Source organism: Eretmochelys imbricata, chromosome 23 (assembly GCF_965152235.1).
Source record: "Eretmochelys imbricata isolate rEreImb1 chromosome 23, rEreImb1.hap1, whole genome shotgun sequence".
Lineage (NCBI taxonomy): Eukaryota > Metazoa > Chordata > Testudines > Cheloniidae > Eretmochelys > Eretmochelys imbricata.
The window spans coordinates 5,533,649-5,557,926 of NC_135594.1; the positions used below are offsets into that span (position 1 = coordinate 5,533,649).

Here is a 24,278-nt window from a genome sequence, read left to right on the forward strand (position 1 = left end):
GGGCAGATTTCCCCCAGCACCATTAAGGGGTGGACAGCATGAAAGGGAGATTCGCCCCTCCCCACACCCCAGGGCAGGGCTGGTCAACTCCCCTCCCTCATGCACCCCAATATTTTTTTGGAGGGGAAGAGGCTTAAGGAACAGAAGGCCCGGTCTGGGGGGCAGGGCTGAGGTAGGTAGCATTCTCTGGGCCCCGGAGGGGAAGGCGAGCAGGTGAGTGTTGCTGGTGTGGGGGATGGCGGGGAGAGGCAGGTTCCTCCCCCCGGAACGGGCTGGGGTTGGGTTTGGTTCTGTTTGTCCCATCTATGGAGTGGGAGTGTCGGGTGGGGGCCCGACCCATCAGGTGGCCTGGTCCAGCTCCCCCAGGAGCTCTTCGCCTGGCTGGAAGTGCCCGCCACTCTGCTCCAAGGCCTCATCCTCACCGTCGTACAGGGCCAGCTGGGAGAGCGCTGGACCATCCACCACGAAGGGCAGCATGTCACCCAGCAGGGCTGAAGGGGGTGGGATGCAGGGTGTGAAAGGTAATGGGATGGGGGGTGGTTAGGAGAGGACAGAAAAAAAAGAGGGGGTGGGGATTAATCTCATGTGGCAGGGAGTTCCACTGGTTAACAAGGCAGGCAAAACAAAGAGTCACAGCCAAAGCGTGCAAGGAGCTAGCCAGTAAGTGTGCTGCTGCCATCTGCTGGATGCAGCCAGAACTGCTCGATTGTGCATGCCCTGCACAATCGTTACGGTTGATTCTCCCATAGCCCCAGAGGCAGGGGGCCAGGCTGGTCCCCCGTGGGAGCAGCATCTGCCATGACTTTAGCTAGGGCAGCAGGTCCCTACCCTCCCGCATCGGGGCAGCAGTGGCTCCCCGGTGGGGGCTCAGGAAGGAAATCCATCCTGGGGGGAGAATCTGCAGCGAGGTGCCTCCTGGGGGGGACAAGATGGGCTGTGGGTGGTCGGATCGGCTGCCCTGCCCCCCGGGGATGCCCCAGCCTCCCCCACGATGACTCAGACTGAGCCCCACCCCCACGCCGTGCGGCACTCACCCATTGGTTCCTCCAGGGCCAGCAGCTTCCGCCCTAGCACCATGCTGCCCCGGGGGCCCCCGGCGTTCAGCCCCTCCTCCACACTCAGCAGGAAACCCTGGGGGGTGGGGGGGTGCATCTGAGAGGACAGGAGATCACCCATCCCCATCCCCCCAATTCCCATAGGCTGCCCCCCACCCAGCCTAACCCCAATCTACTCCCTCCCATCCCATTCCCCCACCCGGCCCCCTTCCCAAGCACTCCAACCTGACCCCTTACTCCACCCTTTCCCTGATACCCCTGGCCTGCCCCCCACCCACTCTGCCCCATGTCCCTGAATCTCTCAGGCCAGTTGTTGTCCCCCACCCCAGTGCCAGGGCACCAGACGTACCAGGTTAAGGGAAGGCAGCAGGAAGCTGTCGGGCTCGGAGCCATGGGCACGTTTTAGGGGCGCCGCCTCCAGGAAGTCAGCCCCTTCCTCCTCCAGGTTTAGCTCCAAGGCCCTGGAGTGTGGGGTGGGGAAAGTGGGGCATGTAAGAAGTTGGCTGGCACTGAGCTGGCCGGATGGACCCTCCCTGCTCACCTCACTCCTGGTGCAGGAATAAGGGCAGGGCAGCTACAAGGAGACAAACCTCACAGGGACCAAAGGAAGCAAAGAATTTACCTGTGGGACTCCTTGCTGCAGGAATTTACTATAGTTAAAATATGGATGGGGGGGTGCCAGGCTACATGGGCGCATGGGTCTGATCTGGGGTGGCAGAGATGGGGGGATACCAGGTTCATGGCCCCTGTGGTTCATTCCCCACCCCATCCCCTTTGCCCCACCCTCTCACCTCTTCCTAGCCCCCAGGTGTGAGGCTGGGTGATCCCTGTGGTTGCCCCCTAGGGGCGCTGTCGATGGCGACGCAGGCCCTTCCAGCTCCATGGGCTCCTCCTCTGGGGGCTGGAGGGACCGGGGCTGGCTCAGGCTGGTCTCGCTGCCCCAGCGGGGCAGGCCGGGTAGGTCAGGTTCGCGAGCAGACACCCCATGGAAGCTGCTGGAGCGAGGACGCAATGGGGGCGAGGCAGGTGGTGGCGGGGGACCTGTTCCCCTGGCCGCGGCAGGATCACCCCGTTTCTCGGCCAGCCATGGGGGCTGGTCGGTGCTGCTGAGCTGGAAATCGTCGTCCATCGAGATGTACGGAGCCAGCATCTCCAGGTCGAACCCTTCGTAATCCTGCAGGGGGAGTGTGGCATTAGCAGCCCAGCGCCAAGATGCAGCCACCTCTGGGGTAAGGGCATATCAGCTGTTTATAAAGGGATCCTCCGCCCAGCACCAAGATGCAGCCACCTCTAGGCCAAGGCACAGGGGCTGCTTATATAAGGACTGGGGTGGGATCACGTGAGGATCCAGGAGTCAGTAAAGGTTTGAATCTCAGGGGTGACTCCCTGGCTGTGTCCATCTGGGCAACTGTCTGCCTGGGGGGCAGGGGAGCGGGGCCTGGGAGCCCCAGGGGGACAAAGTCCCTGGCAATAGGGGTGGCTGCCCCCTTCCCGCCCCCAGTACCTGCAGTGCCGTCTCCACGGCCTCCTGGGTGGAGGCGAAGAGCTTCTGCACGTTCTCCACGTCAAAGAGCAGCTCGGCCTTGGGGGAGAAGGGGAACAGGGCTGGAGGGCGGGGAGCCAACTGGGAGCCCCCTCTTCATGGCACCTGGCCCCCGTTTGTGCCACCCCGGTCCTTGTCCCGCACTCCCCCAGCCCCATTCCCTTTCCTGCAGCCCTCTCAGCCCTTCCCCCTACAGACACAGCCCCACAGCTCCCCAGCGGTGCAGCCCCACCCCCACTCCACTCCCTGATAGACCCCCTGCAGCCCCCATGGACACAGCTCCCTGCCCCCCATTCCCCCCCGGACACAGCCCCCCCCCACTTCCCCTGCTACTCCCCCACTGACACAGTCCCCCTACAGCCCCCTTTGCCCCTTGCTGTCCCCGTCACCCCCCATTCCTGCAAACTCCACCCCCATCACCCCTGCTGCCCCCTAGAAGCACAACCACTGCCCCCCATTCCCTCACTAACCCCAGACACATCCTCTGCCCCCCCAAATGTGATGCAGCCCTTCCCCCCATTCATAAGCCCCCCCTTTTTCCCCCCTACTAGCCCAGCCCCCTTGTTGCCCCACAGCAGGCTTCTTACCGGGGCGGCACTCTTGGCAGAGTCCTGGGGCGGCAAGCCGGCCTCGGGCGGGCGGGGGGAGGACCGTGCCCGCGGGGCCCCCTCCCCGTTGGCGCGGGCTCCAGGCGGGTCGAAGATGGGCCCCAGCAGCCGGTGCAAGTCGGGGCTGCAGAACCGGCGCGGGTCACGCTGCAGCTCCCCCTCGCTCACGTGGGCCGGGCGCAGGAAGGCCAGGAGCCGGGGGCCGTGCCGCTCTGGGGGGAGCGGAGGGTCACGGGGGCGACTGGCACCCGGCTCTCTGAGCAGTGCCCCTCACGCCCCCCGGCCCCCCCAAACCGCGCCCCACCTGTCACCCCGCCCTCGACACCCTACCCCTCGCCCCACCTCCGCCGGCCCTCCCACCCCCCCCACTTGCCCAGCACCCAGAGACCCCCAAACACCGCGCACCACCTCTGCCAGCCCTCCTGCCCCCTTCACTTTGCCCCAGCACCCAGGGACGCCCAAACACTGAGCACAGCACCCCACCTCTGCCACCCTACATACCACTACCCCGACACCATGCCCCACCCCTACTAAATCCCGATATCCTGCCCCATTCCCCACCTCTGCCCCCTGCCCACCTCTGATGCCCCACCCCCACCACTCCAACACCCCACCCTGCCCCACTACCCTAGACACCCTGCCCCGTGCCCCACCTCTGCCAGCCCTGGCCCCCTCCTTCCTACCCCAGAACCCGGGGACCCCCAAACACTACACCCCATCTGTCACCCCGCATCCCACCGCCCTCAACACAATGCCCTGCGCCCCACATACCCCCTGCCCCGGAGACCCCCAAACACCCCGCCCTGCCCCTACTACCCCTGATGCCCTGCCCCGTGCCCCACCTCTGCCCCCCTGCTCCCCACCTCTGCTGCCCGACCCCCACTACTGCCCCAATGCCCTGTCTCATGCCCCATCTCTGCCGCCCGCCCTCCACCTTCAACATCCCACTCCCCACCGCCCCGAAACCTCGCCCTGCACCCCATCTCTGCTGTTACAATCCCCACTGACACCCCATCCCATACCCGACCAACCCCCCCCCACCCCCACCACTCCACCTAGCTCACTCCCCTGGCCTCCTGGAGAACCAGCACACCCACCCCATACCCCACTCCCCTCAGGAACTAACTGGAGCGCGATGGGCTCCCCTTTCCCATGCTCTGTACCGAAGCTGAGGTTGAGGATGGTCTCCCCAGTGTCTGGCTCTGGTTCCTCGGGGCTCCCGTTGGCCTGGCTGGCAAGGTCGGGCTCCGGGGGCAGGCGCCGCCCCTCACCCTGGCGTTCGGTCTGCTCCAGCGACAGAACTACGCCTGTCTCCTCCACCTGGCTGTAAGGGAAACAGAGTGGCGGGGGGGAGGCAAAGGGCACTGTTTCCATAGGTGTCAGGGGCCAGCAGCTCACACCAGCGCTGCAGGACGCAGTCGGGGGCACTCTGCTGTGTCTCATGGCCCCTATACTGCCGGAAGCTGATGGGGATTCTCTTTCAGCTCCGCTGGCGCAAGGCAATCTGGGTTCTGTCTGGGGGAGGCCAAGTGGCCAGAAAGTACCCAACCGCAGGAGGGCCAGGAAGTCGCTGGTTTGCTACAGCTCAGCTCCTACCAGCACGAGTAGGGGATATGGACCGAGCTGGGCCCAGTGTCACCTTCATCCCAGCTGAGTCGAGCACCCCCCCTACCCTGAGCTGGCTCCTGCATCACCCTCCCCGGCTGAGCTCCCACTGAGGCAAGTCCAGCTGGTCCTTGGAGTCAGCCCCCGAGCCCCTCCATCCCAGCATCAGCCCGCCCATCTCAGCTGGTCCCAATATCGCCCCCGACCCTGGGCTGAGCCAGCGGGGGCCATACTGAGCAAGAGTGGCCAGGTGCCGGGTGGTCCATGACCCCGCTCTCCTCAGAGCTGCTGCACGTCTCTGGGGGGCCCCGGGACACGACTCCACCCGCATCCAACAGACGGGCCCCTTTCCCCCCCGGCCCAACATCCCGGCCCCTCCCACCTGAGGACGAAGTGGACGCAGACGACACTCTCGGGCTGGGAGTTCTTGCTGTTGGAGATAACAGTGGCCTGCGTCTGGGCCCACAGGTAGCCCCCGCTCTTGGCCAGGAAGCGGTACTGGCCCGTCACCACCTGCCCTTTGCTCAGCACTGCGGGGAGGAGCGGAGGGGTCAGAGCCGCCCGCGGGGAGGGACTGGACAGAGAGACAGACGGAGAGAGACGGGACAGGAGGGGATGGGACAGGACAGAGACTGACTGGGACAAGGCAGGACAGGATGGGAGACACAGGCGGAACGGGACGGGGCAGGACGGGACAGACAGGACAGGACAGGACAGGACAGGACTGGGCAGGAGAGAGAGGGAGAGACAGGACGGGACGAACACAGAGAGAGAGAGAGAGGATGGACAGACAGATTGAGAGAGACGGCATGGACGGACGGACGGCGAGAGATGGGGGGCTGCAGGGAAGGAGGCTCTTGCACTGACGGGGGGGGGCGAATACCAGGCTGGATGGGCCATGGTCTGACTGTGGGGTGTGTGTCCCAAGCTAGATGGGCCCATTGGTCGGATCTGGCACACCATCTCCCATATAATAGAACGCACTGGTTTGGAGGTGCTCTTTCGCCCCCTGCTGGATGCATTGGGAACTGCTCAGCCGTGCGTCATAGCCCCAGGACTGCTCACAGCTAATGGGGAGTCTCCTTTAGCTGCAGCGGAGGAGGGGGGCATTCGGAGCAGGAGGCTCCGGGGCTCTCTCTGCCATTACAGGGGCCGCAGAGGACGGGGGCGGGGGGGAGGCTGGAGGTCACTTACGGGTGTGGATGCTCTTGCTGACGGCATCGGAGTCCAGGGCGTGGATGTACTCATAGATGGAGCAGCCCAGTAACTCGTCGGGCGTGTACCCCGCCACCTCCGCGATCCTGCCCGGGAGACCGGGGGGGGTGTGTGTGTTTCCAATCAGCAAGACACCCCTCCCCCCATCCCGGGTGGATCCCACATAGCTCTGCGTAATCCCCCGCCCCCAACCCAAAGCAACATCAGGCCAGGGGTTCCCCCAGCACAGGGGTGGTGCCCCAGTACCCCAGAACAGTTGCCACCCGCAGAGCCATTGTAGCATCAGAGCGCTGGGGGAGGGGGGACTTCAAGTGGGGGGCTGCGAGAGGGAGAAAGGTGGGGGAGAGGATGGACAGAAAGGAGCAGAGGGGACCCTTGGGTGGGCCAAAGAGCAGCATGAGGGTGAAGAGAGGGGACCCCAAGAAAGAACCCCCTCCCTCCAGGAGAGCAAGGTGGGGGAGGGGGAAGCAGTGGGGGTGGATCAGGGCCTCCCAAGGCCAGAGTTGTGTCCTCGTGGGGGTGGGGAAGGAGCCTCCTGTGGGGTCAAGGTGGGGAAAGGAAGGGGTCCCTGGGGCAGGGCTGAGCCCTCAGAGGTGGGGATGGGGAGGGGGAAAGGTGGGGGAGGAGAAAGCATGGGGGGAGGGAGGGGCCCCTCATGGGGATGGGGACCCCTATGGGGCAAGGATGGGGGCAGGACCTCTCATGGGGGCAAGGATGGGATGGGACCGCGTGAGAGCCGGCTCCCTCGTGGGGCGGGGGAGGGAAGTGTGAAGGCAGAGCCCCCAGGAGGGGCGGGGCGAGGGCGGGGCCCCCGGCGGCCACGCCCCCTCACCTCTCGTCACAGTAGGTGAATTTCATGTCCATGCTGTGCTGGCTGAGGAAGGTGCTGCTGTCCAAGGGGGTTTCGATGTTGGCGGGGTGGGGGATGGCCTCGCAGATCAGCACCAGGCAGCGCAGGGGGGGCTCCGCGTACCCCTCCTCTCCCTCCTCCGGGCCCTCCCGCACCGGGGTGTAGGACCGCAAGTGGCCAGCACAATGCAGCACCTGGGGGGAAGGATGGGGGGGTGGCCAATCAGAGCCCTCTTGCTCCAAGCTCCACCCCCAACACTCACAAGGCTCCGCCTTGGGACACCAAGCTGGGGGGGGGGGTCTAGAATCCTGTCTCCATGGCGATCCGCCCACCGCTGTTCCAAAACCACCATCCCCCAGTAACTCTCCTGCTGCTGCTCTAGAACTCTGTTGTCGTAGCAACCCCCGGTTTCTCTTCTAGAACCCTGTTTCCATAGTGACCCACCTGCAGTTGCTCCGGAAACCTGTATCCATGCCAACTTCCTCCACCCTATTCTAGAACTCCGTTTCCGCATTCCTCTGCTGATCTAGAACCCTGTGTTCACCGCAACCGGCCCACTGCTGTTCTAGAACCCCATTTACGCAGTAGTTCCTGTCGCTCTAGAACCCTGTTTCCATAAAAGCCCACCTACAACTGTTCCAGAAGTCCGTATCCACGTCAACAGCCCCCATCCCATTTCAGAACTACCTTCCCATAGTGCCCCCAGCAAGTTCTCTAGAACCCTGTTTCTGCAGTGGCACATCCCCCACTGCTCCAGAAACCTGTATCCATGCCCACCTCCTCGGCCCCCATTCTCATCTCACCCAGTGTGGCTCTAGAACCCCGTTTCTACAGCGACCGGCCTAGAGCTGTTCTGGAACCCTGTTTCCACAGTGACCGACCACTGTCCCAGAACCATATATCCATGCCGACCCCCCACCCCTGTTCTAGAACCCCATTTCCATAAGACCCTGGTACTGTCCTAGAACCCTGTTCTCACAGCTGCTTCAATACTGTTTCCATAGCAACCCTTCCACTACTGTTCTAGAGCTGATTTCCATGGAGCCATGGAATGCTCCAGAACCCAATTCCATCCCCCCATCCCCCAGCTGTTCTAGATCCCCCCCGCATCCCTCACCTTCCAGGTGGCCGACTTGAGGTTGACAGTGCGCCCCCTGCTGGTCAGGGTGCTCTTCATGCGCAGGGAGAAGCTGCGCTCGGTCTTCACGTCCTTCTTCTTAGAGAAGCCTGCGGCAGGGGAGAGGGCAGGGCAGTGTTAGGCGGTGGCGGAGGCTGGTGCCCGTGGGGGGGGCAACTGGGGGGCAGGGACGGGCAGTGGAGGCTGTGGGACTGGGGTAATCACAAGAGTGGGGTGAGTGTGGGGGTGGTTACAGGGGCCGTGTGTGACAGTGGGGGTGAGAGGTCAGGTGTTGGTGACTGGGGCTCCAGGATGGGGAGGGGGCAACTACAAAGGGGAGCTGATTGGACAGGGTGCATATGGGATAGTGGGGGGCTGGGGGGGAGCACTCACCCTGCCGGGGGCTCAGCACATCCTGCAGCTCCTCCTGGTCACAGGGGTGGATGAAATCGAAGACGCTGTGTCCAATCAGCTCCAGCTGGGAGGGGCCGGGGGGAAATCACAGCCAGTGTTGGAAGGGGGGAGGTGGGGGGGGGGTCACCCTATGCCAGACCTGCCCCCTGGCCCCGGCTACACACTCAGCGCCTCCCCCACGGGCCCCTGCATACCCAAGCAGGGCGATGGATTAACACTCCCCCCTTTCCCACCCCCCTTTCCCACCCCAACCCCAGCGGCCACGAAGGGGATCCCAGAGCGGGGATGGGGATGGAGCCCCCAGCCCTGCTCCCTGCCGATGGCGGGCGGTGCCGGCTCCCACCCACACTCACCTGGGTCAGCCCCAGGTGCTTGCTGACGTTCTCCGACAGGTAAGCCATGTCGCCCTCCTCCGTCAGCACCATGACGAAACCGTCCAGGGCCTTCAGGTAACAGGCGTCCACCTGCTCCGGCTGCCCTCGCCACTCCTCTGCCGGCCGCAAGCACAGGGGTCAGGGCGGGCCCCCCGCCCCGGGGCAGCCGCGGGGGCAGGGCTCTCACGGGGGGAAGGGCAGGTTCCAGTCTGCCCCACAACGCTCCCCCAGTGATAAGAGGCCCCTGCTGCCCTACATCAGGGACCCATCCAGCCTGGTATCTCTCTCCATCCCCGGACCCCTGGGCCCCTCCAGCCCAAGCCCAGTAATGGCCAATCCCGGACACCTCCGCAGCAGCGGAGTCTCCCCCACGATGCCCGGAGGGGATGGGATCCCCTTCCTGACCCCGACCCCACCAGCGCCCTGAAGCCTGCGATCCCATCGAGCCCACCCGGCTGCTGGGAGTGGGCAGAGCTGGTGCCACCCCTCGCCTGTCCGCTGAGCCGGGAACGTCCTGGCACCCAAAGGTGGGGAGGGGGCCTCACCCGAGGTGATGAGCTTGTGCATCCGCAGGTAGCTGATGGTGAGGCGCATGATGGAGGCCTTGTCCAGGTGGGCACTGACCCCCCGGGCGAAGGGCAGGGTGTGGGCGAGCTGGTAGAACACCTCGGTCTCCTTGCTCCTCCGGCATCGCGCCGCGTCCCGCGACTTCTCCTTGCGCAGCTCCGTCGTAGACCGGCTGCCGAGGAGGGTGGGGGACGACAGGCCGCCAGGTCAGGGCACCTGCTCCGTGGGGATGCACGTCCCCCCCCCACACCACCCACATGCAGTACACACACACCCCAGGCCCCAGAGCGAAGCAGGACACCTGGGTTCTATCCCCGGCTCTGGGAGGGGAGTGGGGTCCAGTGGTTAGAGCAAAGGGCTGGGCACCAGGACTCCTGGGTTCTATTTCCAGCTGTAGGGCTGACTGGTTTGACTTTGGGAGGGGCAGGAAGGCGCCATGCTCTGATCCCACTAGCCCCCCCCCAACCCCCACGCCAGACGCAGCTCCCCTCACCCATGATTGTACTCAGCCAAACAGGGTCACCCAAAACCCCATTCACCCAGCTCCTCTCAGGGCCCCTCGGAATATCCTTGTGGGAGAGGGGGGACAGAGCGGGGGGGACCCCCCCAGAGCCCCTGCAACCAGGAAGCCCCCAACACACACCACCCCCCAGCAGCTGCAGGGTTGCTCAGAACCAGGTCCCGCATGGGGTCCCAACAGACATTAATATTAGGAGTGGGGATCAGAGGAGGGAGAAAAGGGAGATGTGGGGGAACCTCGAGGGGAGGGGGGGGGGAGGGGAGAGGAGTCTAAGCCAACTATGCATAGGAAAGAGACTAGGACCATTCCCCCCCACCACACACACACACAATATCCCAGTGCCCCTGCCCACTCCCCACACTGTGCCCACCCAAATATCCCACCACCCCCTTCCCACTCCTAACCTGAGCACCCCCAATATTCCACAGCCCCATTCTTACTCCCCACCCCAGCACCTCTCAATATCCCAGTGCCCCCTGCCCACTCCCCATCCTGTGCTCCCCAATATCCACCACCCCTTCCCACTCCCAACCCCAGCATCCCCAATATTCCACAGCCCCTTCCTACTCCCCATCCCAGTGCCCCCCAATATCCTAGTGCCCCCTGCCCACTCCCCACCTCTGTACCCCCAATATCCCAGTGCCCCCGCCCACGCCTCACCCCAGCACCCCCAATATCCCACAGCCCCCTTCCCACACCCAACCCCAGCACCCCCCAATAGCCCACAGCCCCCTTCCCACACCCAACCCCAGCACCCCCCAATAGCCCACAGCCCCCTTCCTGTTCCCCACCCCAGCACCCCCCAATAGCCCACAGCCCCCTTCCCACGCCCAACCCCAGCACCCCCCAATAGCCCACAGCCCCCTTCCCATGCCCAACCCCAGCACCCCCCAATAGCCCACAGCCCCCTTCTTGTTCCCCACCCCAGCACCCCCCCAATAGCCCACAGCCCCCTTCCCACGCCCAACCCCAGCACCCTCCCAATAGCCCACAGCCCCCTTCCCACGCCCAACCCCAGCACCCCCCCCAATAGCCCACAGCCCCCTTCCCACGCCCAACCCCAGCACCCCCCGAATAGCCCACAGCCCCCTTTCCGTTCCCCACCCCATATTCCCAAATATCATGGTACCTGCTGCCCACCCCTATATCCCAGTACCAGTCCACTCTCCCCAGCTCCTACCCAAACCATCCCCCGTCTCTGTGCCCCCGGCATCATTGGTGCAACTCCAGCCTGGCACCCCCCTCCTGCCTGGCACCCCCCTCCTCTGGCCGGACCCTCCCACAATCTCCGGACCCTCCCACAATCCGCGGGGCCCAGCTGCCGAGCCCGCCCCCTCTCCGTCGGCCCGTGAGAGAACAGCCTGTTCTGCCTCTGTCCTTGGCCCTTTGCCCACTTCCCACCCCACCCTGGGAGCCGGGCGCCCGGGGAGAACGCAGGGCTTTGCCAGAGGTATCAGCATCTTAGCCGCCAGCGACGTGCCACGGGGTGGGGGGGAGTGGGGGGACACGTTCGGGGCCTGGCTCAGAGCCAGCTGTGGGCACAGGTGGGAACCTGGTACAAGGGGGCGGCACAAGCTAGCCCCCCAGCTGGGGATGCTCCAGTGGGGAAAGGTCTAAGCCACGGAAGGGGGCTAGAATCTGGGGGGGGCAGCGTGGGGCAGGAGGGCACCGAGCCCTGCCATCGGGGGGAGCCGATCACTCATGCCCCGAGTTGCAGAGTTCTCTGTCCGACGGGTACCGCGGGGCCCTGGGAGGGCAGTTGCAGGAGTGGGGGCTCATCGGGGAGGGAGGCATGGCTGCAAGCTTCCTCACAGCAGTGCCCTGATGCCTGTCCCAGAGCAAGCATGTGCGGGGGGGGGGATTGAGATGTGTGGCTGTGAGCTTCCCCACAGCAGTGCCCTGACACCTGCCCCAGATGAAGCTTGTGTGAGGGAGGGAGCATTCCACCCAGCCCATGTTATGTTCTGGCAGCTGTGAGTTACCGCACTGGGCACGTGACAGCAGGTGGCCCAGCCCCGGGAACACACAGCTCAGAGGCCGGGACACTCGCCCTCAAATGTGTGTGCCCCTCGATTTCACACCCTCACTGCACGCCAGGGCTCAGCAGGGAGGTTTGCTTCTCAGCATGGGCTCAACGCTGGAGCTGGGAGCTTCCCCGGAGCAGTGCCCTGCCCAGCACCCAGTGTGGGACCCCAGAGCTATGAGCCTCCCCAGAGCAGTGCCCTGTCCGGCACCCAGTGTGGGAAAAGTCCTTGGGTGGGTTAACCCACTTCTCCACCATCTGCCCATGAAATACAGCACCTCTGCCCCACGCCTCCCCCCACGGGTCCTTCACTCCCCATAAAAGGGCACCTGCCCCCCCCCGAGGGTACCCCAGATTTCAAAATCACACACATCCCCTCAAGTCACGCCTCTCCCTTCTGCCTCATAGCACAGACCCCCGCCAATCACAGCTCCTCCAGTCCCCCCATGGCAGAGACCCCCCCATCACACCTCCCCGCCACACAGACTCCCTAAATCACAGCTCCCCTCCCTCCACAGCAGAGCTCCCCTCCCCTCCCCTCCCCCGCGTGCCGTCCGCACGTGCACTTGGCAGCCTGTCCAGGACACCGTGTTCTGCACACCGGGCTGGGTGCCAGGCCTGGCTGCCTGGAGCTGCGGGAAGGGCAGGGGGGTGGGGGGTGGGGGGGAGCTGTCAGCCTCCAGCCCAACCACTCTGCTAACCAACCCTCCCCCCCAACCCCAGCAGGTCCCTTCTAACCAGCTCCACCCTCTTGGGCAGGATCACCCCCCACTCCGGGGCAAAATCCTCCCCTCCCCTTACAGTCTACAGCCACCCCCTGGGGGGGGGATCGGCCCCTACAGCCTATTCCCCAGCCCCCCTCCTCAAACAATATAGCCCCGGGCAGGGGTCTTTTATGTTGATCAACCCCCTCCCACCTCTTAGACCCTCTCCAGGACCCCCTTTCACCTGCTCCCCCCATCTACCCCTGAGCGAGCAAAAAGCCAGAGCCCCCGGCCACTCTGGGCTGGGAGCGTTCTGTCCCCGCTGCCCCACCCGAGGGGGCGCAGTGCAGTGTGGGGGAGGGGGCCTTGTACCTGAGGCCTCCCAAGGGCTAAGGGGTGTGAAGCCCCACTGCCCCCCCTCATCCAGCAAGGGCTGGCACCACCCCCTTCCCTGCCCTCAATCACCCTCAGCACCTGCCCAGGCCCCCTCCCCTCCTGGGGGCAGCAGAGAAGGGTGGGGAGATACCCCCCCCTCCACCGGCACAGGAGGAAGGTGGTGCCCTGGCCAGTGAGAGAGCCAGCAGGAGGGGGAGGAGGAAGCCCCGCCCGCCCTGGCAAAGGGCACATCAACTCCAGCCACAGCAGGAGACGGACCCTTTTCCCCTGCTCCAAACGAGAACGGAGAATCCCCATTAGCTGGGAGCAGTACAGGACCTATGACACACGGCTGTGCAGCGGCGCACACACACACGTACAGCATTTTAAGGACTGGTTGGTACAGTGATCCCTCACCCAACACTGAAATGCAGCCACCTCTGGGCTGGGGCTTGACAGCTGTAACCTCACAGCAAGAGGAAGAGACCGTGCTGGGGCACTGGGGCCAGCACTGACTGGGAGGGGAGAGCATCCCCTACTGAATGACCGATACCACGTCACACAGCCGACAGAGCATCTGTCCTGGGTTTCCCATCCGATCCCGTGCCACGCCCAGCCCCATGCAGCCCGTGCCCGGGTGCCAAGCCAACAGCACGAGCCGAGATGGCCACGGGCCACGTTGCTGCATCCTGGCGGTGCCGGGAGCGGGAGGGACGGCTGGCCGACACTGGCAGGCAACACAACCTTTCCTCGGCCCAATTCCACGGCCCAGCCGACGGAGCCAAGAACACTGCGTGGGAATGAATGACACTGAGCCAGCACCAAACTGGGTCAGAACCAGACCCAGCTTAAAACAAGCTCCAAGCCAAAGCAGAATCGGATCCGAACCAGACCCAGATCAAAACCAGATCCAAGCCGAACGAGAACGAGAACCGAGCCGCACCCAGAACCAGAGTCAGCGCCTTCTGGATCCCAAACCCAGCTCCCGGCCCCCTGGATATGTTATCCAGCGATGGGGTGGGGAAAGGAGCACTGGCTGTTATTTTCGTTTAAGGGCAGCTCGGCTCGGAATTTGCCACCCAACCATTCACCATTCAGGGCACCCGGTGCGTCTGGGCTGCCCCACCTCTGTCTCAGATAAGGCAGGAGCGAGGTCTAGTGGTTACAGCCAGGAGGGGGCTGGGAGTCAGGACTCCTGGGTTCTCTCCCAGCTCTGGGAGAGAAGTGAGATCTCGTAATGGGGGGAGGGGTAATTAAGAATCCTGGGTTCTTTCTGCTCTGTGACCTCGGGAAAGTCCCGTCCGTCCCCCCCAAGTCCCAGCTCCCCCCATAGTCGGGGGGTGCCCTGTACCCACGGGAAGCCCTCCGCTAGGGAAATGTGGCTGGGCAGAACTGGGATAATCCTGGGAAGGGTGGGGGGGTCTATTGGGGGGGGTTAGCCTCTTCTCTGGAGGGGCAGGGGTCTGGCCCTCCACAGACAGCACCGGTGCCGGTGGGGGGGGGCGGGAGGGGGCTGAAGAAGTCCTGACCCCTGCTTGCCCGGCCCCCCCCCCCGGCCCTTGGCAGGCAGCCCAGAGGCCCCTCTCCCGGCTGGGCCTACGTGAGCCGGGCGAGGGGAGGGGTGGGGGAGGCAGCGGCCAGGCCAGGGCCTTTTCCTGTTTGCTGCTCCCAGGGCCCAACTAATTTTGGCTGGGGAACAGGGTGGTCCCATAGGGTGTCCCGGCCGGGCCTGAGCCCCCCATTCCCCCCCCCCCCGCCCCCCGCCAGCAGGGGACAGGGACCAGACAGGGTGAGGGAGTTTGCCCGTCTGGGGGGGGGGGGTCAAGCCCCTTTGCTGAGCTGGAGGGACCCCCCCCACCTCCTCCCTCCTGTGTTATGGGGCACACATTGAGCAGGGGGAGGGGACCCGGTGTGGGACATAGAGGACAGGGGACGGGGTGGGGGCTGAGACATGGGACAGAAGCGTGGGGGGGAGACAAACTGGCAGGAAAGTAACAGGGGACAGAACTGGGGGGGAGTGGGAACCATTTACCCTCCCAGAGACACCCCACCCCAAGTGACTTCCTCCCACCCCTTGCTGGGCTCCAGGGTCAGAACTGGGGGGGGCAGAGGCAAGGGGAGCAGGAGTCCAGACCACTGCCCCCCCCACAAGTGACCTGCCCACCCTCCTCCGCTGCTCCCACCTGCCAACCTCACTGACCCCCACCGAGCTCCCTGCCCCCAGGCCCAGCTCTGCCCAGCGGGAGCTGGGCCCGGCCAACTGGCTTGGATGCCAGGCCTCGGGCGCCATGCTGGAAGCGTTGGTTCATGGAAACATCGCCAGCCCTCCGGCTGTGGGATTGGAGAGGGGGGTCAAGAGAGGACCCGACTGCCCCACAATCGTAGACGCACCCCACCGGATATGGAGATTCATGCGGAAAAGGGACCCAGAACCACGGGCTTTTCTTAGTGCCCATTACACCAAGGTCTCCAGCTCTCTGGGCTCAGGACTGCAGGGATGGCCTTGGCAATAAATACAGGTCTAGGAGACCGGACTTCTGGGCTCTATCCCCAGATCAGGGAAGGGAGTGGGGTCTCGTGGCTGGAATAGGCGGGCTGAGCATCAGGACTCCTGGGTTCTAACCCCAGATAAGAGAGTAGGGTCTAATGGTTAGAGTAGAGGAGGCTGGGAGACCGGACTTCTGGGCTCTATCCCCGGATCAGGGAAGGGAGTGGGGTCTTGTGGCTGGAATAGGAGGGCCGGGCACCAGGACTCCTGGGTTCTATCCCTCACTGGGCGATCTCGGGTGTGTCCCTGGGAGTGATGACACTAAATCAGGAAAAGCACCTTCCATCAGAGGGTCACAAAGAGCTGGATGGAAAAGATACACCCCCCCGTCCCACCACCACCACCACCACCCCCCGGCAGATGGACACCAGCCGGTGCTGGGGCGACTCCCTGCAATTTCCTCTTATATTTTAAGGACAGAAGCAGCCACCGGGGGGCTGAGCAGCTGGTCCAAGCGGCAGTACCTCCACCCCCAATCCTGCCCCCTGCTGGTCACTCCCGCAGACAGAGCCCAGCACACCCACAGCAACGCGATCCCGTTAACCTTTCCACTAGGAGGTTCTGCAGAGTTGGGAACAGTGGCACAGACAGGGGATGGGAACTGGCCCAAACGTACACGGCTGCAGAGCTGGAAATAGAACTCAGATCCCCCCCCTGCTCTAACCACTAGACCCCACTTCCCTCCCAGAGCTGGGGAGAGAACCCAAGAGTCCTGACAGCCAGTTCCCCTTGCTCTAACCACTAGACCACACTCACCCACCTACCCTGCCAGCCAGAGAAAAGACCCAGAAAAATAACGTGCCTCTCGAATTACACGCCACCCGGATGGCTTCCCAGGCTGGTGCTGGGCACAGCCACAGGTGTGTGTGTGGGGGGGGGGGAGCAGGATCTCATGCAGAGAGCCAGTAGCTCAGTCTGCAGCGCCCCAGAAGTGTGCCAGGGGGGCAGGGGGAGATCACCCCTCTGAACTTGCTTCTTGATCATCCTTGCTACGTGGCTCCCCGCTTCCCGCCCGATCACACCCTGCCCCCTCCCAGCCACCCCCCCCGGGCCGAGCTGAGCTCAGAGAACGCCACCGGCTTCGGTCCAGTGGCACAAGCCCGGCTCTGGTGGCAGAGAGATGCCCGGCGACGCCGGGGTGGGACCCAGCTCAACAGCAACGCTGGGGGCCTCCAGCGGACAGTGAGTGGGGTAGGGGGGACAGGAGAGAGCGTGGGGGGGGGGGAGGCGAGAGAGCGCGTGAGCGAAGCAGAGCGTACAGAGGAGAAAAGGCAGGGGATGGGTGGGAAAAGGAAGACAGGAGAGAGGAGAAGGAAGGAAGATGCTGGTGAGATAGGCGAGGGGTGCTGGCAAGGCCACAGCGACTCACCCCACAGGTGCCACTTCCGCGCCAACATCCTACCGAGTCGCCCCGTGGGCCCCGAATGCCAACGCCTGCCGCCAATCCCCTCCACTAGCCCCGGATCAGCACCGCCCCGATCAGCAGGACTTGGCTTCTCCGTATGGCACCAGAGGGCGCAGCTCCTCCCCCTCTCCCCCGCCCACGTCACGGCTTGGCACCGGGCTGGAACATGTGATGTACACACACACACGTGGCGCACTCCCCCACCCCGCGGGCAGCCGGACAGCCACCTTACGCGGGGGAGGAACCCAGGAGGGAAGCAGTCAGCTGCTTGGGGTGCGATGCAGGGGCTGGACCAGGCTTGGTGCCAGGCGGGGGCATCCAGCGAGGGGAGGAGGAAGCTGTGCCCCAGAGGATATACACCCAGTTCTGTGAGTGCCACAGCGACCCAGGAGAGCACGGCGGGCAAGGAGCACCCCCTGTGCCAACCACTCGGCGGGGGGGCAGGGAGGGGCAGGAGAACAGGGCACCGAGGAAATATCTCCCAGCTCCGTGCCCGCCGTGAGGGGGCACCGTGCAGAGACGGAGGGGGGAGCATCCCGGGGGCAGACAAGGGTGCCAGCCGCAGGAGCAGGGGGTGGGATAGCCAAGTGCAGCTTGGGCACAGTGTGCCACCCTGACCTTTGATCCCAGGCCTGGGAAATCCCCACCCCAGCCAAGAGGGGGCAGCACAGAGGAGGTTGGCACTCGGGGCTTCCGGATTTCTGCTGCAGTCCAACCCCAGGGGTCTCAGCCACAGCCATCCCCCGCACCGGGCGGGGCAGTGGTTCCTTGCATGCCCCGCACCCTAGCTTGGCAAGGGTTACAGAGACACCAGCAGGATTTCAGAAGGGGTCAGATCCCCAGCTGGTATTGACCGGCCCTGCTCCATTGCCATGAATGCCCCTTTTCCCCAGCGGTCCAGGAAAAACTTTGATGGCGACCTCCGATCCCAAAGAAACAACAACCTGACACACCCACCTGGCACGCAGCCCACTCCCAGCACAGCCCAGCACCTCCAGCCCGACAGCAACCCTCGGATAACTTTGTTCATTAAAGGTCGGGGCGGCTGGAAGGCAAACTTCGGGGCTGGCCGCCCCCCACTCAAGCCCCGGACCCGCTCTCATCTCCGTAAGCTGCAGAGACAGTCCCGGGACGCAATCCCTGCACCAGAGATCCAGGGAAAGCTCCGATCCTCAAACCAACCTCACACCCTCCAGCCCGTTCCTATAATGGAGAGGAAACCGGACACCCAGCCCCTGAGACCCAACCCACCCGCCCCACCCCCAGCGGTTCTGATCCAAGTGCTCAGACGGGACAGCGATGGGGGGGTGGGGGGTATGAAGCCGGGTAGAGTAAAGCTCCCCTAGCCATCGCCTGGTTGGGATCAACCCCAAGGAGGTTAGCCGCACCTTTGCTCAAGGGAGTGGCCATTCAAGGCCAAACTGCTCACCTAACCCCTTCCAGCACCAGCTTCCCCGCCCCCGCCCCCGGAGATCTAGGGAAAGTTCTGATCTGGGTCCAAACCCCCCCCTTCTCTGAAGGAATCGGAGGCCAAGTGCAGCTCAGGTAGATTTCAGCCGCAGCCCCCAAAGCGCTGCCTGGAAATCAGCAGGGTTTAAAACTCCAGCAAAACTCAGTCCCAGGTTCAGCGCAAGCCTGTCTAGACCCAGCCCCCGCCCCGCACTACCCTGGCCCCGCAAGCGTGTCTAGACACAGCCCCCGCCCCGCACTACCCTGGCACCAGAGAGGTCCCTGCTGGGATCAGACACCTGTCCCCAAGGCTCTCAGGGAGGGCGGAGCGGACTGCATCTCTCTTCTCCCCCACCTCTCCGCGCACAGCACCCCAAACCCCGATTACCCCAAGGGGGGCGGCTCATGGAGAGGCTCAGGGCAAGACTGCAAACAAGGAGAGTGTGTGGTTGGGGGGTTGGTTTTTTTGCGGGGGGGAGGCGGGGATCTGCTCACACCCACTCCCTCCTCATGCCCTGGCTACAGAAGCTGGTGAGCTTGGCCCTGGAGATGAGATGGTGGGGGGGGGGGTCTTCCAGCCCATTCCCCCCCCCATATTAGCCGATCAGACGTGGCACAGCTGTAGCTTCTGCTCAGCTGGGTCCATCCCTGCCGCCCCCCCCCCTCCACAAACGATAACCCCTCCAAACCCCTCCCCCCCACACATACACTCCCCTCGGGTGAAATTCACCCGCTGACGTCACAAGGAGCCAAACTTTGGCATTATCAAGTCATCGCCCCTCCCCCACCCGCAATCGACCTCGTCTGCGAAGACTCGCCCCCCCAACCCCCCCCGCCAAACACCCAGAGAACTCAATGCAAGCCGGGGGAGGGGGCGCGTTGTGACTACTGCCCCACTCCAAGTAGAACTGGGGGGGGGGGGAAGAGGGGAGCGTCTCTCGCCAGCCCCCAGGACCAGCATTGCAAAAAAGCGGGGTGCCATTTCAGACAAATTCCGGGGGGGGGGCAGTTGTGTGCAGCCTCAAGAACATTATAGGTGACTATCTTATCTCCTGCATAGCCGGGGGGGGGAAGCATAGAGACCTATGAAAAATCCGGGGGGGACTGCCCCCCATAGTAAAAAAATCCCCTCCCCCCCCCCACTGCACTGTGCCCCCTGCTTGGGATCTTGCTGACTCGGCAATTCCCAAGACCCCCAGGGCTGGGGGGCAGGGGCTGTATCGAGCCGAGCCAGCCCGGCTGCAGCCCGTGCAGCCCCCACTAGGCCCCGGGCCCCCAGATCGCCCCGCCTCCGGCGCCTCACGGGTTAACCCCGGCGTGCCTGGGCAGGGGGTGCCCCCCAGTACCTTGCACACTGGAGGCTGCTGCTCTCCATGGCTCGGCTCCGCAGCGCTTCCCTTTGCACCGCTCCGTCCTCCCCCACCAACTCCGGGGAAACCCACTCCCCTGCAAGCTACTCCCCCTCCGCCGCCCCTCCCCCAGCCGTGCCATTGGCTCCCCCTTCCCCCCCGGCCCGGGGGCCCCCCTCCCCGCCATGCAGCCCTGGCACACTCGCAGGGCCTTTGTGCTGCTGCGCGAGGGGATTGGGCGGCGGGGGTGTCACTCCGGGGCCACCCGCTCCCCCCCCCCCCAGCTGCTGGCAGATGGCTGGCCACGGGAACCCCTCCGCCGCCGCCGCCGGGAGCTGCGGGCTACAAACCGGCCCCGGGCCAATCCGGAGTGACCCCCGGCTGCAATGGAGGCAGGGCCGGATCCTGCTCTCAGCTTTCCTAGGGTCAATCCGGAGTCACCCCCCAACTGCAGTGGGGGCAGGGCCAGATTCTGATCGCACACCCCCTCCCCGCCCGCCTCCCCTAGTGTCAATCCGGAGTCACACCCTGATTGCAATGGAGTCAGGTCAGACTCTGATCTCAGCCCCCTCCCAATTAATCCGGAGTCACCCCGCAACTGCAATGGGGGGGCAGGGCCAGATTCTGATCTCACCTCCCCCGTGTCAATCCGGAGCCACCCCCTGACTGCAATGGACTCTGCTCTCAGTCCCCACCGGGTTAATCCAGTCACCCTGCAACTGCAGTGGGGGCAGGGCCAGATTCTGATCTCAGCTCCCCTGGAAAACGGGTCAATCCGGAGTTACCCCATGACTGCAATGGGGTCAGGCCAGACTCTGATCTCAGCTCTCCCAGAGGAAATCTGGAGTCCTCCCCAGGCTGCAGTTAGGGTTTGTCTACACTTAAAAATTAATTCGGATTAAGGTAGGGTGTGAATTTAAGGGGGAATAGGTATTCCTGAATAACTCCATATGTGGATGCTCTTATTCCAGATGAGGGGTGCCCTTTTCTGGTTTAGCTGAATCCACTTCCAGAACAAGGCAGGAACAAGATTCTACACACAGAGTGGCTCTGGATTAGCTCCCTGGGTAGACAACCCTTCATTATAATTATTATTAATCATGTTTATTCTAGCAGTGCCTTGGGACCAGCCAAGATCAGGGCCCCAGACACACTCAGGACCAGATTCTGATCTGTTACATTGGGTTAAATTCAGCAAAGAGGAGGGAGTCATGGCCCAATTTGAATTCTCAGTTACACCATCCGGCCTCCCTGCAGTAGAATTAGGGCTTAATCCTGATCTGTTTCCTTGGCCATAGACCAGTGCAATTCAGAATCAGTTCTGACCCAACTGGGAAATGCAATGTGATCTCATTAACATCAGTGGAGCTGGAGCCTGATCCTGCTCTCAGTGACCCAGCCGTAAATCTAGTGGGAGTCACTCTGGATTTATACCAGTGTAAACTGAGACCAGATTGACCCAGGAAGTTCCTGGCTACGGTAGAATCCTTTCCAGGTCCAGGGAAACTGGGTCAAGTAAAATCCCCTGAAGGTATCTTTAAAATGTGATCCACACAGCCAAGGCTAATCACATCCCGGGAAGTATGTGTGGGCCCATGGTCCCTGACACAGTCCCCAGGCACTTCAGTGTCATCCTACCTACGAGACAGAGAGGTGTCGGGGATGTGTCCCCCAAGTTGACACACGTAGACCCCAAAACCACAGCACTACGGCAAGTGTGTGTCATCCCTAACATGGTTGAACCATGCAACGCAGAGAAGACAGACACATGTTGTAACCATGTTCCCATGATGTGTGCATACATGGTGACCCCAACATGGCTCGGCCCTGCAGTGGGGATAGGGATGGAGCCTGGGTCTAACCCTGTTCCCGTTTTGTCATTGCACCAAAGCCACATTCCCCTCCCAGAGCAGGGGATGGAACCCAGGAGTCCAGGCTCCCAGACTCCCTGCTCTACTCACCAGACCCACTCCTCTCCCAGAGCTGGGGGGCAGCTCTAGAGTTGGATGGAAATTTTTCATGGAAAGGTTTTTTTTCTATTAAAAAAATGCCGTTTTTGTTGACATGGAAACTTTTCTAAAAACATGGCACTGCCAATTAAATGTCGGGGACGTGCAACTGGGAATAACGCCCCCCCCCCCCCCCCCGCCCATGGGTCAGTCACAACCGGGAGGGCTATGAGGCTCATGATGGGGAAGGGACGTATCTCCCAAGTCAGGACCAGCACAGGATGCTGAGCCAGGCAGGTGCTAAGCCACAGAGTGCTGCAGCTACCAAACTCTCAGGGTTGCACCCGGAACCCCCAGGAATCCGCGACCCCCCAAGTCACAGCATCAGCTCTGTGCATGGCCTATTGGAGTTGCATTGGGAAAGTGACACAAAGGCTGAAATCCTGGCCCCCATTAAAGACAATTTTGGGATCTAGTGATGAGATCCGGGGGGGCGGGGGGGGGCGACTGGGAGTCAGGACTCCTGGGTTCTTTCCCCAGCTCGCAGAGGGCAGTAGGACCAAGGAACAGAGCCGTTGACACCTAAGCCACTAACTCTCTAGATGACTTTAGGACAAGCCACTTCCCTGTCCCATGCCTCAGTTTCCCTCCCTGAGGGCTCCCCTCCCTGTGGTTGTTTAGGTCTTTAAGGGACCCCATCCTACTCCTATGACTACAGCAGTAATTGAGAGACCGATCATCCCGTTGTGCCCAGCAGGGGGCAGCACCTTTACTCTGAGGAAAGGGGGTGGTCGAGAGAAGCCCCCATTGAGCAGGGAGTGGACCGAGCTGCCAGGGGCTGGAGGTGGGGGTTGAGCCGTCATCCCCCTGGGGATACCGGGGTGAGGCAAACACCCCCAGCACACACTGGCAGCATGTCCACACTGTTCCCCCGCTTTACTGGGGGACCCCAGAGTGGGGCAGGGGGCCAAGGCATTTCCCCTCCTCCCCCTGCCCAAGGCCTTGGGGCTGGCTCATCCCGGCTCTGGGGCAGCTACCGGCTCTTGCTCCTCGGCAGGGCCTGACCAGTGGGAGCCAGGCACACCCTGAGACCGGAGAACCAGACCCTGACTTCAGGGTGGGGGGAGTCCGGCCTGGGGGGCTGAGGTCTTTGCTGGAGGGGGCCAAGTTGTCTGCAAAGCCCTTAAAGCTCATCCCTCCTGCTGGGTTTGTGCAAGAGGCGCCCCGGGCCTTCACCCCATGCCTGGGGATCGAATCGGGGTCTCCAGCTCTGAACTCATAAGCTGCTCTGCTTGATCTAAAGAGCAAGCCCTCCCAGCTGCCAGGGGCTCTGTGTGCCCCCCCCCATTCCCCCTCTCTCTGCCAGGGGCTCTGTGTGCCCCCCTTCCCCCATGCCAGGGGCTCTGTGTACCCCCCATGCCCGCTCCCTGTACCCGGGGCTCTGTGTGCCCCCCCTTCCCAGTCCCTCTGCCAGGGGCTCCGTGTGCCCCCCCCATTCCCCCTCTCTCTGCCACGGGCTCTGTGTGCCCCCCTTCCCCCATGCCAGGGGCTCTGTGTACCCCCCATATCCCCTCCCTGTACCCGGGGCTCTGTGTGCCTCCCCTTCCCAGTCCCCCTGCCAGGGGCTCCGTGTGCCCCCAATCCCCCTCCCCCTGCCAGGGGCTCTGTGTGGCCCCCCCTGCCAGGAGCTCTGTGTATCCCCCTTTCCCCCTGCCAGGGGCTCTATGTGCCCCCATTACCTCTCCCCCTGCCAGGAGCTCTGTGTGTCCCCCCTTCCCCCTCCCCCTGCCAGGGGCTCTGTGTGCCCCCCCTTTCCCTTCCCCTTCCCCCCTGCCAGGGGCTCCTTGTGCCCCCATTCCCCCTCCCCCTCCCAGGGGCTCTGTGTGCCCCCATTACCCCTCCCCCTGCCAGGGGCTCTGTGTGCCCCCCTTTCCCCCTCCCCCTCCCAGGGGCTCTGTGTACCCCACCTTCCCCCTCCCCCCTGCCAGGGGCTCTGTGTGCCCCCCCATTCCCCCTCCCCCTCCCAGGGGCTCTGTGTACCCCCCATTCTCCCTTCTTTTGTCTTTCAGCATGTCCACACTGTTAAGCTCCATTGGGAGGGAGAGCAGCGCTGTGGGGTCGGATTGTTGAAGGGGAAGGTGTTGATGGCTGCACAGTTGCAGAGCTGGTTGAAGCTGCTACCTCTGCTAGCCAGATGGTGGGGCCCCAGGGGGCCTTTTTTTGCCCCCTTCCCTGATTTTCCCCCAAATCAAAAGGGCTTATAGATTCCAATGCCAGCAGGACCTGTCTGGTCATCTAATCTGACCTGCCAGATAACCCAGGCCAGAGACCTGCCCCGACGTAATCCCTAGAGCAGATCGTTTAGTTAAGACTGTTCTGTAAAGGGAAATCATGCATCACCCATCTATTAGAATGCTTTGTGGGAGTCAATGAGCATGTGGACAAAGGTGACCCAGTGGAGATTGTGTACTTGGACTTTCAGAAACTTTTGACAAGGTCCCTCACCAAAGGCTCTTAAGCAAAGTAATCCGTCATGGGATAAGAGGGAAGGTTCTCTCCTGTATCAGTAACTGGTTAAAAGACGGGAAACAAAAGGTAGGAAGAAATG

At 63.3% G+C, this 24,278-nt stretch overlaps 1 protein-coding gene across 1 annotated transcript; it reads right to left on the reverse strand.

Moving 5' to 3' along the window:
- Positions 1-339: 339 nt before the first annotated feature.
- Positions 340-18,026, reverse strand: HIF3A (hypoxia inducible factor 3 subunit alpha). The gene is made up of 15 exons (XM_077840233.1): positions 17,881-18,026; positions 9,327-9,520; positions 8,761-8,897; positions 8,387-8,471; positions 7,994-8,103; positions 6,859-7,070; positions 6,006-6,112; positions 5,194-5,341; positions 4,370-4,530; positions 3,186-3,418; positions 2,560-2,637; positions 1,847-2,229; positions 1,405-1,516; positions 1,035-1,131; positions 340-491 (listed from the first exon to the last, which is right to left on the reverse strand). Exons 1-15 carry the CDS (start codon positions 18,024-18,026, stop codon positions 340-342), a joined length of 2,355 nt encoding a protein of 784 aa, XP_077696359.1.
- Positions 18,027-24,278: the final 6,252 nt, after the last annotated feature.